This window comes from Artemia sp. Qi Xiang Cuo, chromosome 12 (genome assembly GCF_049724085.1).
Source record: "Artemia sp. Qi Xiang Cuo chromosome 12, ASM4972408v1, whole genome shotgun sequence".
Taxonomy (NCBI): domain Eukaryota; kingdom Metazoa; phylum Arthropoda; class Branchiopoda; order Anostraca; family Artemiidae; genus Artemia; species Artemia sp. Qi Xiang Cuo.
In genome coordinates, this window is record NC_142805.1 from 39,178,201 (window position 1) to 39,194,467 (window position 16,267).

Below are 16,267 nucleotides of genomic sequence, written 5' to 3' on the forward strand. Positions count from 1 at the left end.
TATTTTTTTTCGTGTGTTTTTAAGGGTTCTGGTGTTTTTGTTTTCGTTTTGTGTGTGTGTGTGTGTGTAATTTTTTTTGCTTGTTAGTTTTTTTTTGTGTGTTTGATTTTTTTAGTGTGTGTGTGAGTTTTTTTGTGTTTGTGTGTTTGTGTAAGTTTTTGTGTGTATAAGATATTGTGTGTGTTATTTTTTACGTGTGTGTGTAAGTTTTCGTGTGTGTGTGTATAAGTTTTTGTGTGCATGTAAGTTTTCGTGTGCATGTGTAAGTTTTTGTGTGTGTGTGTTTGTGTGTGTGTAAGTTTTTGTGTGTGTGTGTAAGTTTTGGCGTGTGTGTGTAAGTTTTCGTTTGTGTGTGTGTAAGTTTTTGTGTGTGTGTGTGTCAGTTTTTGTGTGTGTGTGTAAGTTTTTGTGTGTGTGTGTAAGTTTTTGTGTGTCTAAGCTATTGTGTGTGGATATAAGTTTTTTGTGTGTTTGTGTAAGTCTGTGTGTGTGTGTGTGTGTGTGTATGTGTGTGTGTGTAAGTTTTTGTGTGTGTGAGTTTTTGTGTGTGTGTATGTAAGTTTGTGTGTGTGTGTGTGTGTGTGTGTGTGTGTGTAAGTTTTTGTGTGTGTTAGTTTTGGCGTGTGTGTGTAAGTTTTCGTGTGTGTGTGTGTAAGTTTTGTGTGTGTGTGTGTTTGTGTATGTTTGTGTGCGTGTGTGTGTGTGAGTTTGTGTGTATGTGTGTGTGTTTGTAAGTTTTTTTGTGTGTGTGAGTTTTGGCGTGTGTGTGTGTGTGTTTTTTTTGTGTTCATTTGTAAGTTTTTTTTTATGTGTGTGTGTGTGTGTGTGTAATTTTTTGTGTTTGTGTAAGTTTTTTAGTGTGTGTTTGTTAGTTTTAGTATGTGTATGTTTTGTTTGTGTGTGTGTGTGTAATTTTTTGTGTGAATGTAAGTTTTTGTGTGAATTTAAGTTTTCGTGTGCATGTGTAAGTTTTTGTGTGTGTGTGTGTGTGTAAGTTTGTGTGTGTGTGTTTGTGTGTGTAAGTTTTGGCGTGTGTGTGTAAGTTTTAGTGTGTGTGTGTGTGTAAGTTTTAGTGTGTATGTGTAAGTTTTTGTGTGTGTAAGTTTTGGCGTGTGTGTGTGTGTAAGTTTTAGTGTGTGTATGTGTAATTTTTGTGAGTGTGTGTGTGTGTAAGTTTTTGTGAGTGTGTGTGTGAGTTTTTTTGTGTTAATTTGTTAGTTTTTGTGTGTGTGTGTGTGTGTGTGTGTTTTAGTTTTTGTGTGTGTGTTTGTTTTGGGGTGTGTGTGTTTGTTTTAGTTTGTGTGTGTGTATGTTTTGTGTGTGTGTGTGTGTGTGTGTGTGTGTGTGTGTGTGTAAGTTTTTGTGTGAATTTAAGTTTTTGTGTGAATGTAAGTTTTTGTGTGATTCACAAATCAAGAGTTTCAGACAACACACTCCTATGAGTGGCTAAGAAATCTAGCTCAGAAAAGTCAAAAATAGCAAACTAACCATCCTGAATCATAGGTTTCAGTCAACACACACCTACGAATGGCTATGAAATCCTGCTCAGAAAAGTCAAAAAATATCAAACTAGTCATCCCAAACTATATGTTTCAGACAACAAACACCTATGAAAGGCTAAGAAATCCAGCTCAGAAAAGTCAAAAGTAGCAATCCATCCACCCCAAATCATAGGTTTCAGACACTACACACCTATGAAAGACTAAGAAATCCAACTCAGAAAAGCCTGAAATAGCAACCCACACATCCCAAATCATAGGTTTCAGACACCACACACCTACGAAAGACTAAGAAATCCGGTTATGAAAAGTCGGAACTAGCAAAGTACACATCCCAAACTATTGGTTTCAGACAACATTCACCTACGAAATACTAGAAAACCTTAGCTCAGAAAAGCCTGAAATAGCAAACTACACATCCCAAATCATAATGTTCTGACAACACATACCTATGAAAGGCTAAGAAACCTAGCTCAGAAAAGTCGAAAATAGCAAACTACACATCCCAAATCATAGGTTTCAGACACTACACACCTATGAAAGACTAAGAAATCCAACTCAGAAAAGCCCGAAATAGTAATTTACATATCCCAAATCATAAGTTTCAGACAGCATTCACCTACGAAATACTAAGAAACCTTAGCTCAGAAAAGTCTGAAATAGCCAACTACTCATCCCAAACTCGAAGTTTCAGACAACAAACACCTATGAGTGACTAAGAATCCTAGCTCTGAAAAGTCCAAAAAGCAAACTACACCTCCCAAATCATAATTTTCTGAAAGGACACACATATGATAGGCTAAGAAATCTAGCTCAGAAAAGTCAAAAATAGCAAATTAACCATCCCAAATCATAGGTTTCAGTCAACACACACCTACGAATGGCTAAGAAATCCAGTTCAGAAAAGTCAAAAAAATAGCAACCCACACACCCCAAATCATAGGTTTCAGACACCACACACCTACGAAAGACTAAGAAATCCGGTTATGAAAAGTCGGAAATTGCAAATTACATATCCCAAATCATAGGTTTCAGACAACACTCACCTATGAACGGCTAAGAAACCTAGCTCAGAAAAGTCAAAAATAGCAAACTAGTCATCCCAAACTATAGGTTTCAGACAACAAACACCTATGAAAGGCTAAGAAATCCAGCTCAGAAAAGTCAAAAGTAGCAATCCACCCATCCCAAATTATAGGTTTCATAGAACACACGCCTATGAAAGACTAAGAAATCCAGCTCAGAAAATTCAAAAATAGCAAACTACATATCCCAAATCATCGGTTTCAGTCAACACACACCAACGAAAGACTAAGAAACCTAGCTCAGAAAAGTCAAAAATAGCAAACTATTCATCCCAAACTATTGGTTTCAGACAACATTCACCTACGAAATACTAGAAAACCTTAGCTCAGAAAAGTCTGAAATAGCAAACTATACATCCCAAATCATAATTTTCTGACAACGCATACCTATGAAAGACTAAGAAAGCCAACTCAGAAAAGTCGAAAATAGCAAACTACACATTCCAAATCATAGGTTTCAGACACCACTCACCTATGAAAGACTAAGAAATCCAACTCAGAAAAGTCAAAAATAACAAACTACATATCCCAAATCATAAGTTTCACTCAACACACATCAACGAAAGGCTAAGAAACCTAGCTCATAAAAGCCTGAAATAGCAAACTACTCATCCCAAACTATTGGTTTCAGACAACATTCACCTAGGAAATACTAGGAAACCTTAGCTCAGAAAAGCCTGAAGTAGCAAACTACACATCCCAAATCATAGGTTTCAGACAACACACATCAACGAAAGACGGGTGCTCGGGGAGAGCCTTTGTGGGTGTGTGGGTCCCTTGTGGGTGGGTGGTCCTTGGGGTGCTGGGGGGGACCTTTGGGGACCGGGGTATGGGTTTGGGGGTCCGGGGATGGCATTTGGGGGTCTGGGTGGGCCTTTGGGGCGCCGGGAGGAACTTTGGGTGCCTGGGGGACATTTGGGGACCGGTGGAGGGCCTTTGGGACCCCGTTGGTCCTTTGGGAGCTCATTGTGCCTTTGGAGGGCCCGGGGATGGCATTTGGGGTTCTGGGTGGGCCTTTGGGGCGCCGGGAGGGTCTTTGGGTGCCTGGGGGATATTTGGGGACCGGTGGAGGGCCTTTGGGACCCCGTTGGTCCTTTGGGAGCTCGATGTGCCTTTGGGGGGCCCGGGGATGGCATTTGGGGGTCTGGGTGGGCCTTTGGGGCGCCGGTTGCCCTTTGGGAGCTTGGAGGGCCTTTGAGTGTCCGGGGGGACAGTTGGGAGCCTGGGGGACATTTGGGGCCTGGGGATGGCATTTGGGGGTCTGGGTGGGCCTTTGGGGGACCGGTGCAGGGCCTTTGGGAGTTTGGGGGGCTTTGAGGACCGGGGGCTTCCTTCGGGGTTGGGGTAGGAGGATTGGAACCCTTTGGGGTTGGGTTAGAGGACCTCACAACACTGTTCAAATGAAACTTGTGTATTATAACGACCACACTCAAAACCTCCTCCAAAATCTCTTCAAAAATCTTCTTTTAAAATGTCTCTATCTGTTTCGCCGAAATAGTTCCATAACCTGTCTAAAACGGTTTCGCCCAAATAATCACTAAACGTAAATTCAGCGTGTTCCTTTGTTATTGGCATCTCTGTGCTAACGCATTTCAAATTAATAGGAAACCTTCTCGCGCGCTAAAACAATTCATCGCTAAGATGTTTCTTGCCTAATTGTTTCCATGGCCTGTGGTTATTAATATCCTTTGGAGTTCGACCAAAAGAGTTGTTCCCGAGGCAAAGACATTAATGATATGGATCTATTCCTGGAGAAATGTTTCTAGGCGGAAATTTTTAAAGTCTGACAGATGATGTCATTGATTGATTGATCTGTCAAGAAGGGGAAATTAATTTGTTGTTTCTAAGGGGAATTATTGATTCACGATAGGTGAATTGAGGTCGACTGCACAGGTGTTCCAATGTCGATGTTGTTGTAAGTGCACGCTCTCAGCGAATGTCAAGGTCGATGTTGTTGTTGTTGACACACTTTGATTACGCAATCAAGTTCTTAGAAATTCACTTCCCCCTCGAGTCCCAGATCAATAACATTGTTCCCGTTAGAATTCAATGCGCATTTGCAACCTTCGCCCCGGAGCTATTACACATAGAAACATCAAATAAATCGACCTTGGAAAAAGAGGTCATTGACCCCATTACGCAATCTTTCTCCCTAGGGAGGCTATGCCCTTATTAGGACCCCCGTCAGCATTAAAAATGCTGACAGAACCACGTGGTTCGTACGGGACTCAATAATGCATCTCTACTTTAGATTAATGCCATTGAAATGAAACCGTCCGTTTCGTACAGATTGTTGTGTGATACAGCAATTATTAACATTTTTCCATGAGAGGTGCTTCTGATAAATGAAGAAGGATCTAGCCCTGATGTCTCTTCATTTAGAGAAATATAATAGCATTAAACTTGCTATATGAAAACTGAGGTTGATATAGCCCCCCTATTTTTGCATAATCGGTTATATTTAGTACAAACTACTTGGTTTTAAATATCGAAGCATTGCAATCAAATAGTTCGTGGTAACGAACTGTAAGTAAGGAGCGACCCGGCTCAATAGTAACCGAAACACTAAAAAACGGAATTTTGATGTATATAGAAATACTAAACAAATCAGATTTTTATGCTGATTCAAAATATATAAGCTTCATTAAGTTTAATGTTACCTATTAAAAGTAACGTGCCTGAGAATATTTTCCTTATTTTTGAAAAAAGGGGAAAATACCCTTTAAAAGGCATAGACCCTTGATTAAAATCACACCATCATATTCAGCGTATCAGATAACCCTAATGTAGAGTTCTCAAGCTCCCATCTGTGAAAATGTAGAGTTTTGTATTTTTGCCAGAAGAAAGATCACGGATGCGTGTTTATTTTTATGTTTTTTTGTTTTGTGTTTCTCTTCTCCAGGGGTGATCGTATCAACCCAGTAATCCTAGAATATCGCAGAAGGGCTCATTCGAACAAAAATTAAAAATTTTAGTGCCCTTTCTAAGTGGCCAAAAAATAGAGGGCAACTAGGCCCCTCCCACGCTCATTTTTTGCCGAAGTCACCCAATCAAAATTTTGAGATAGCCATGTTGTTCAACTTGGTCGAAAATATAGTAACTATTGCTTTCAGGATCATTTAATCCCCCAGAGTCCTAGGGGGAAGGGATGCAAGTTATGAACTTTGCCCAATGTTTATATATAGTATTGGTTATTGGGAAGTATATAGACGTTTTCAGGGGGGATTTTTTCTGGTAGTTGGGAGAGGGGCTGGGTCATAAATTACGTGGTAGGATCTTTCAACGGAGGAAGTTTTCATGGTTTAAGGGACATTGCTATGAAGGGGGCACCAAATTTCCCACCATTATTTAAACAAACGATCAGAAAAAAAAAAAAAATTCAACTGAAAGTAAGGAGCAACATCAAAACTTAGAACGAACCGAAATCATTACGTATATGATTGGGTCCGCCCCTTAGTCAATACGTCGCTCTTTATGTAAAATTTTTTTTTAGTCATTTCATAAGAACTATTTATTCTAATTAACGGCCTTTGTGGTTACGGGGGCATTCTTAAAGAATTGGAACAAAATTCGAACTTTAGAGTAAAGAGCGAGGTATTGATTAGGGGGCAAACCCCCTAATATACGTAAAAAACATACGAATATAGAAGTTCGTTACGTAAGTTAATTAGTAAGTTACGTACATTTATTGCTAATTAAAAAGTTCATAAATAGAATTAAACAACTTTCGAGAAGCCATTTAAACAAAAAATGTAAAATTAATATGCAAATTTCGTTTTAATTATCATGTGCGGTGAGCCAAAATCAAAAACTGCATTAAATTAAAAACGTTAAGAAATTAAATAAAAAAACAAGTTTTTTTAACTAAAAGTAAGGAGCCACATTCAAACTTAAAACGAACAGAAATTATTCAGTATTTGAAAGGGCTGTCCCCTCCTAAACGCCTCGCTCTTTACGCAAAAGTTTTTTTTATTGTTTTCAAAAATAAAGTTGTGAGACAAAGTCAAACTTTAGCGTAAAGAGCGAGACGTTGAGGAGGGGACAGCTCCTTTTAAATACGGAATAATTTCTGTTCGTTTTAAGTTTTAATGTCGCTCCTTACTTTCAGTTCAAAAAAAATTGTTTTATTTATTTAATTAAAGGTTGAGCTCAAGTGCATACAGCTGTCGATGGGGGTTACAGCCTGTTAAAATAAGAAAAACTTTATCTTTAGTTAAGCAAAAACACCTTGATTAGCCTCTTTTGTTGATGAATTGGTATACAAGACTTACGCTTGAGGGTAACGACTAAGGCTGAGGGGGACACTGGCCTCCCTTGAGTTTAAATAACAGTAAGTTTTATATAAGAAACGAATAAAATTAAATTAAAAACAAGTTATTTTTCAAATGAAAGCAGAGAGTATCGTTGAAATTTAAAACGAAGTAAAAATACCATGGGTATTAGGTAGAATTGCCCTTTTTAGCAAGACCGCTCTCCTTTTCTCCTCTGCCGCAATACACTTTTTTATTTTGTTTGTGAATGAATTCACTAACACAGGAACAATGTTATAAAATTTGTAGTTTAATTTTTATCGCAAAACATTATGTACTTACCGTTTCTTAGTAATATTAAATAAATAAAATGAAAGGAATTAGTGCTTAGATGTTGGAATTTTCTTTCAAAAATAAATTTCAGAGTAAAAATTTTGAATGCCAATCGATAGAAACAATAGTCACAACTGACTATCTAGGAGTTATCCACATATTTTACTAAAAAATGCTGCCAAAAAAGCACTCGTGAGAATTTAGCACTACGAGTAGGTGGGCTAGGGAAGCAGAAGCCCCATACATATACCAGATAGTTGCTGAATGTTTTTATATCACTCTTCACTTTTTTGAAACACTTTTTTTTCTATATAGGTCAATTAAAGAATAGTTATGAATATCAGAGAATTCCTTGGCACATATAATAACAGCAGGACCGTTTCTGGATATTAGTTTTGAAGGGGGGTTTTGGGTTACCAAAACAATTTTGGGTACTTTAGTATTAGCTACTTTAGTATTAGGTACTTTAGTATCCACGTGATATACTGTATAGAAAATGCTAAAGGAAACTAGTCAAACGGTATCTGTCAATAGAGAAACGGATCGCAAAGCTTAGTTTGTTATTTCGTTTACAATATTCAAACTATTGTTTTTCGAGGTTTAGGGGGGAAAAGGTACCATAGTTAGGTTACATATTTAATATATGCTATGCTGTACCCCCCCCCCTAATGTACAAATATATAGCCCAAATTTGTTTCTAAACTATTATATTTTCCTCATATTTTGTTTTATTTCACTAGCATTAAACAAACTTGACTTCTCGCGTGGGTACCAGCTAATACTAAAGTACCGAATTTTGCTTGTAGGAGGGTGGTTAAGGGGTTTTCAACTGTTTTTTACTACATTTGCAAGAAGCAGATAAATATTCTAGGGACAAGGGTTCAAACCCGGTCACCCCGTTTCTAAATACACCCTTGGTTAACAGTGATTGTGGTTAAAAGAGAATTGCAAGTTTATTTGGTAAGTAGCTACTAATAGGGTAAAAACTGAAAGTAAGAATTAACACGAAAGCATTACCTCACTGACACTCATGCCCTCTGGTCGTGGTTCAGCTTCTCTGTGATCCTTAAGAGGATCATAGATCCCAGTCATGGTGTGATGTAGATTCAACCCTTCGTATGTTTCTGGCCCTGTATCTGAAACATGTCTGTAGTCTCCTGCTCTTACGGCTAAAATGATATTTCAAAGAATAATAAAAGTTTTTTTTGGCAAACAGTGGGATATCAACTTTGGGAATGGGATACGTTTCACAATTTCTCGAAGATGATTTTCTGAACGTAAATTTGTCAAAAGGCACAAAATCGGTGATCTAAATAAGTTAAAGCAAGTCTTGGAGTAAACTAAGATTTGCAATTGAAGGAGTAGCTAAAGTTTGTTGGTCTTAGTAACATGTGGAATCAAAATGTTTAAATATTAAATGAAATATACCTTTTGTCCACTCAGGAGTATACCGTATCTGACCAAATTTTAAATCAATTCAAAAAATTTGCGAAAAAACAGGGATGCTAACACACTTTGATATTTGTCTCCACTAAAGATTTTAGCCTAGATTTCTAAATTCTGAGAATTTAGGATGGCAAGGGCACTTGGGAGGCTCATATATTCTAGTTTAGAAATGAAATAAGCTATGCAGTACCTTAAGGTGCTGATTGTTCGGAAAAACAGAGATATGAGTGTCGGCCAAAGTTCATTATGCCAGATGTAAACTACATGCAAGGGGTTGCAGGTCAAGGAACTTCTAATATAACAATCATTGTCAATTGTGGCATTAATAAAGTTATTTTGGTGTTACATTAAAAAGGTAAAGTAAAACGGTATAGCTGAAGAAACTAAAGGAAAAAAGCTGAAATTACAGTATTTTCCGCTTCTAGGTGTCGATAAATAGTAAATAATAAAGAAAAGAGAATCTCAAACGAAGTCTTTTCTTCTGTCCGAAAGGTATAACCGAACAGGTGTAAAATTACCTACAAACTTTATTTTCAAACATATTCATTAGCTAAAATATATAGCACTAACTGAAGCAATGTGTGTGCTTTAAAGCAGTACTGCACTGTAACGTTTGTTACTATAAGGTTTTGCTCGGTAATCACGTGCCGCCCAGCTTCAAAATTTCGTCCATAACATTAATAAAGTAAAATAAAAGTAGAAAACGATGGAGTCCAAAGCAATAAGTAGTAGAAAATATAACTAGAAAGTTCTTCAAGCTTATAAAGAATTTATGAATAAGAGCAGGAGGCAACCATCCTGTTTTTTGACCAGGCGGTAATAATAATAAAAAAATAGTTACAGTCATGATGTGAAGACACGTCAATGGAATATGCAGATGAAGCCCTTCTTAGCCTCTTTCTTAATCCAAAACGCTGATAGCCCGACACAGGGAGGGGTAAGGAGTCTCTTTTTACAACATCTCTAAAAGCAGGTGGAGAAAAAACAGGGAAACTTGTTGGACTCGGCGACCGAAATTGATCTTCACTTCCTTGCTGTTGTATTTCTGGAGCTTCCATAGATGCCTCATTATACGCATCTAAGGACATCGTCTGTGCCACTGATTCATTTGGGGTTGCATTTCTTTGGTTGTCATTTCCATAAGGCGAATTTTCGTTATATAATCCAGAGATTTGTTCATCATTTAGGGACATGCGGGAAGGGACAGTGGAGGCACCATCGTCATTTTCTTCTCCTAAAGATTTCAAATAGAAAAATAATAATAAATTATTCATATCGCGATACAACTGTTAAACAAGATGAACTTATAGCGTAGGTTTTGTTTTACTTAGCATTAGGTAGCATTTACTATTCAATGCAGTTTGTTCAAATTGAAAACATTTTTGAAGTGACGTTTCTATAATTTCAATTTGAAAATCCTGATATTGTCTGACCAAAAACTGCATCGTTTCTTGTAACTAAAATTTTAAGAAGTCGTAAAAAAAATGTTAATTTGTTTTTTCAAACCGGTTGACAATATTGCGTGTATTTTACCGTCAGTGCTGCAGGATCTGTGAGGTGCTCTGGCTTGGTTAGCTGAAAATTTATACGATTTTAAAACTGAACATGTATCTTCATTTATTACTGTCTTTCTGTATAAGATGCAGTGCTAGTTTTAAATATTCTGAAAGTGTTATAACAAGTAGTGACCGAAAATTTATTGATCATTAAAAAGAAGTGTTTTTAAAGTGAGGAACATCAAAGGGTCAGACAAAACAAATGCGTGCAAGCTTAAGTTCAAGATTAGTTTCAAATTAATTGTTCTCTTGTACCAATGGAAGTATATTTTGAAATAAAATAAGCTTGAACTTCAACACAAAATGTTACATACAGCAGTTGCATGCTTTATACTATATTTTAAAATGTACCTAGTTTTTCCAAATATGCATCATCCAATAGGAGAGAAAAAAAAAGTTAAAACTATAAATATACTTTAGATTTCTCATATTTTTGTTCATTATCAGTTAAGAACAAATACTTCGTTTTTCCGATTACTGCAACAGGCATATTAACGACATGCTGCTTTATTTTTCACTAAATTTCATCACTGGGCTTTACAAATATCTTGCAGCTTAGCTTGACAGAATCAACAGCTGGGTTAGATTGGATATTTATCTTAGGGAAATGGTTCCCAATGGATATGAACCCCGGAAAACAGCATTAATGCTGATTTCCAAATACATAGTTCTAGCTGTTTCCTTCCTCAGTTAAAAAAACGACCTTTGTGCCAGCACGTGTGTTTTATTGTTCAGAGAAAAGGGCGAAAAAGAAATAGAAGAGCTTCAAAGACGGTGAGTGGATGCTTTAACAATGGACAATTTTTCATTCCACATCATATTCATTTTTAACTTGGCCGCACAAACACTTTCCATTAAATTTTTCTTTTAGCTTTTAGGTTCTTGTTTTACTCCAAGCATTGTTTTGACTAGTTCCGTTTTATTTAAGTGATTTGAAGTTGCTGAGGAAAATCCCGTTGCAACCTCACAGCTTCTTCTTTTTTACTTATATTCATTTATTTTAACCCAGTCAAACTATTCAATTCCATGCTTTAAAGTACTGAGCTTGACTTTATTTTTTGTTTCAATTGCGAAAAATCAAAATACGAACATCCTACTTATAAATAGAGTTACAAACTTTTTAAAATTAAAGAGCTTATTGCCTTTTTTAAGGGTCAGCAAATAATAAACTAACCATTTTTTCCTTGATTTTTTATTATGTACGCACAGAATAAAAAGGTATTCAAAATGGATTGTAATAAATTTATTTGAAAGGTTAAAATATTCAGGTACAAAAAAACTCACTTTTTAAAAGTTCAAAACATGGAATTAGACAGCTTAGCTAAAGCTTAATTACCCAATTTACCAAAGTACTAAACGTTTTTAATTTGCCAAAAGTTTTTAAGATTATAAAAGAAACTTATAGCTTATTTGTGTAAAGCACAGCAATTTTGTGCAATATCCAGTGTTGTTACACTGACTTATTTTACGCCAACTCGGTGCATTTTGGTGACTGCTAGGGTGCAAATTTTTGCAACTGGCTTTTGGCTGAAAACTGGGCTGTTTTTATTGTCAGATTGTTTTGTTTTTTTGTGTGATTTTCAAGAAAAGATTGTTTGCTTCGGCAATCTATCAATCAAGCAATTCCGATACATTTCACACTTTAGAACAACGTTGTAATTTTTGTGAAGACGAAGGGTGGATATCACAGTTAACTCGCCACCCAAACTACATAGTGAGGATCCAACAACTGTCTGTAATATATTTGTTACTTCCTTTGTTCATAGCCCATTTTTGCTGTCCTATCCTGGTCCTGACAAAGCAGGAGCTTGCGAAGTTTGAGAATAATTGTCGCAAATCTTGTAAATATTGAGGATAAAATACTGTCAATTTTTCTTTTGTAAAGAAAGCAAGGTTAGGTTGTATTATAGGACCATTATGAGATAGCTAAGAAATAAAAGTACTATTTCTTACATCATTCAATCCTGTATCTGAATCAATCAATCACTTCCGATGCGAATTTATTTTAGAAATTTCGGAGATTCTTGAACTTCCAGATTTGGGAATTTAACACAAATAGGTTTGATTTATTTTTAGATGTTCAGGATGCTACTACTACTACTAACAACTCACAGCAGCACCAAACCACCTGAGGCCGACGCAGCAGCACATGCTCCTCCTCCATCTCAATCTATTAAAGCTTCTCTCTTTATAACCTCCCAAGAAGTTCCAATTCACTTTGAATCCTTTCTTATTTCCTCTTCCCACCCCATTCAGAGACGACCTACTTTTCGTTAGACCCTAGATGGATGAATAAAAAGGACAATCCTTGGCAATCTGTCATACCTCATCCGCAGAATGTGCCCTAACCTTCTCAACCTTTCTCTCATTATAGCCATTGAAAGCGGCATCATGTTTTTCATACAGCATATTGTTTGAGGTATGGTCAGTCAGCCGGGTACTCAAAACAATCAATAGGTAATTTCTCTGGAATACATCAAGCAAAACCTCCTCTGTTTTTTGGAGAGCTCACGCTTGAGAACCGTGGGCTACTTGACGACTTGCATCATTGTGGCTTTTAATATAATAATCCTGGCATCTTTTCTTCCTGTTCTTCAAAACTTTTTCCAACTGTGGAAAAACACCTCAGGTGTTAGCTATTCTACTTTTAACAGCTTCACTGCAATAACCGTCACTAGTAATAATTAATTTAAAAAAAAACTTTTCCCACAAAATAAGTTTTTCAAAGAAAAGTAAAGAACTCTATTAAACCAAAAATTAGCAAAAATAAAATCAAATAGTCTACCAAGCGTGCCACAAATCACTACCACAAATCAACATCGATAAATAGATGAAACCCAAAACGAATAGAAATTACAATAAATAACCGAGTCAAACTCAAAACGAGCAGAAATTAACATGAGTAGGGTTCAAAAACCCCTATGCCTTCACATGGCCAGAACATAAGTTGCACTCTATTGAAAAAATATAAATGTTTTTACTTTTATAATCTTAATAAATCATATATTCCTAACATTTCGATTATTAAATATCAGTATATGTATATTAAACTGACAGTGCACATTCATTTGTATTTTTTTCAGTAAAGTGAAAATTCCGTTCTGGCCTTGGGAAGGCATAAGGGTTTTGAGCCCTACTCATGTTAATTTCTGCTCGTTTTGAGTTTGACTCGGTTATTTATAATTCTGTTTCGACGATAGGAATTCGCTTATAGTAATAATTATTTTTTTTTTCTTTTTGAGTCTATTTAATATAATTAATTAATTTAGTTTATTTATTCTAATTTTTTCTATAGTTTCCATTTTATCTATATTTTCTTTTCTTCTCCTTCATATGTGAGTAAGTGATCATTTTAAATTTTCTTTTGTTTTTTATCTCTGAGTATGTAATTCATATGTATTCCCTCTTTGTACAGGCCAATGAGCCTTTGAGGGATTAATAACATGTAATATTGTATGTGTATTTAATGAAGAATAAAATTTATCTTATCTTATTTATTATAATTTCTGTGGGTTTCATTTGATGATCGATGCTGATTTTTGGTAGTTTTATGCTTAGTAGATTATTTGATTTTATTGTTGCTCATTTTTAGTATAATAGAGTTTTTTACTTTTCTTTGAAAAACTGATTTTGTGGAAAAAGTTTTTTAATTAATTTCTATTCGTTTTATATTGACATATTCTTTTCAGGGAAAGAGAAAATAATTCGTTATATCTTTTCGTTTTTTTAAGACTTTATAGTTTGGCCTGCTATTTGTATGCTTGAGAAAAATTTTCAGCAATTTTTAACAACATACAATCTTTTAAGAATCTCGACACAAATAGTAGTGTTTAATTAAGTTTCATACCTCCTCTAGTTGACCTGAAATATAAAACTTGATACCATTCGCAAAAAAAAACTGTTTACTTTCTTTGATAGCTTGGATACACTTACGCGATTTTGATTTGGTTATATTTTAAGAGCATAAGTAGCCCCGAAAGTTTGGACATAATACCCTCAGTCGTGTTTGGGATACTGCTGAGATGCCTTATTGGGAATTTACACTAACACAGTGCATTTTGATTTAATCTTAAGGCAACATTTAGTTTTTAAACATATTGGTTATTAGGGAGGGGGGGTTTGGGGGTGGACTAGTTGTCCTCCAATCACTTTCCACTAATAAAAAGGGCAGTAGCCCTTTCTATTTTCAATCGAATGAGCCCTTTTCGAAGTTCCTAAGACAACTCCTTCGATACGAAATACCCAGGTCTAAAAAAAAGGAAAAAAGTAATAATACATTGTACCCACATCGATCTTTACTATAATTAAATATAAAAAAAACAAGTTTTTTTAACTGAAAGTAAGGAGCGACATTAAAACGAAAAACGAACAGAAATTATTCCGTATATGAAAGGGGCTGTCCCCTCCTCAACGCCTCGCTCTTTACGCTAAAGTTTTTTATTGTTTAAAAAAAAATAGAGTTGTGAGAAAGTCAAACTTTCTCATACTTTCAGTTAAAAAAACTTGTTTTTTTATTTAATTTTTGAACGTTTTTGAATAATGCAGGTTTTGATCTTGGCTCACAGTACATGAATAATTAAAACAAAATTTTCATATTTATTTACTTTTATTTGGTTAAATAGCTTTCTCGAAACTTGTTTCATTTTATTTACGAACGTTTTTATTAGTAATAAATATACGTAACTTACAAATTAACTTACGTAACGAACTTCTATATTCATATATTTTTAATACAGATATTAGGGGGTTCGCCCCCTAGTCAATACCTTTCTCTTTAAGCGAAAGTTCAAATTTTGTTCCAATTCTTTAAAAATGGCCGCTTAATCACAAAGGCCGTTAACTAGAATAAATAGCTCTTAAGAAAGTACTAAAAAATCTCTGGCTTAAAGAGTGAGGTATTGACTAGGGGGTGAACATAATCATATATGTCATATTTTCTGTTCGTTTAAAGTTTTGATGTTGCTGCTGTTGCAGTTGAAAAACTTGTTTTTTTATATTTAATTTGTGATCTTTTTTTAAATAATGCTGGGAAGTCCGGCGTCCCCTTCATAGCAGTGTCCCTTCCCCCATGACAACTTCCTTCATGGAAAGATCCTCCTACATAACCCCCCACCCCAGGCACACACGCAGGAATTTGTTTCGCGGGGTCCCAATTTGTTTCGGGTGGGGGGGGGGGCAAATCCTTCAAACCCATTATTCTGTGAGAAAAATCAGAAAATTATGGGAAAATGGAAAAAATTTCGGAAAATGAGATTTCGGGGGGGGGGGGGGTCCAGGCCCGGACGTCCCCCCCCTGTGTACGTCCCTGCCCGACCCCCTTCCCCACTACCTGGAAAAATCTCCCCTGAAAACGTCTGTACTGTATACTACCCAATAACCAATACTATATGTTAACACTGGGTAAAGTTCATAACTTTTTAGCCCTCCTCCCGGGAACTTCGGGGGATTAAGTCAGCCTAAAAGACATACTTATAATATTTTCGAACATGCTGAACAAAATGGCTATCTCAAAATTTTGATCAGGTGACTGGGAAAATAATGAGCGTGGGAGGGTGCCTAGTTGCCCTCCATTCTTTTTTGGTCACTTAAAAAGGGCACTAGAACTTTTAATTTCTATTCCAATGAGCCCTCCTACGATATTCTAAGACCACTGGGTCGATACGATCCCCCCTAGGGAAAAAAAAAATAATAAACACGCACCCGTGATCTTTCTTCTGGCAAAAAATACAAAATTCCACATTTTTGTAGATAGGAGCTTGAAACCTCTACAGCAGGGTTCTCTGATATGCTGAATCTGATGGTGTGATTTTCATTTAGGTTCTATGACTTTTAGTGGGTCTTTCCCCCTTTTTTCGAAAATCAGCCAAATTTTCTCAGGCGCGTACAGCATTAAAATCCGATTCTTTTGATGTATCTATTTGTATCAAAATACCGTTTTCTAGAGTTTTGGTTACCATTGAGCCGGGTCCCAATAATATGTTAACATTGGGTAAAGTTCATAACTTTCAGCCCTCCTCCTGGGGGCTTCGAGGGATTAAGTCATCCTAAAAGACATAGTTATAATATTTTCGACCATGCTGAACAATGGCTATCTCAGA

General features: G+C 36.1%; 1 protein-coding gene across 2 annotated transcripts in view; it reads right to left on the bottom strand.

The window, feature by feature from the left end:
- LOC148946099 (piezo-type mechanosensitive ion channel component-like) overlaps nt 1-16,267 on the bottom strand; it is a 277,609-nt gene that overhangs the window by 197,253 nt on the left and 64,089 nt on the right. The window contains exons 4-5 of one of the 2 annotated variants that reach the window (XM_089097772.1): nt 9,455-9,847; nt 8,185-8,336 (exon numbers count right to left, since the gene is read on the bottom strand). In XM_089097772.1, coding sequence (XP_088953898.1) covers nt 8,185-8,336; nt 9,455-9,847 — 545 coding nt within the window. The remainder of the gene's footprint in view (nt 1-8,184; nt 8,337-9,454; nt 9,848-16,267) is intronic. The other variant, XM_089097773.1, reaches the window with a different exon arrangement.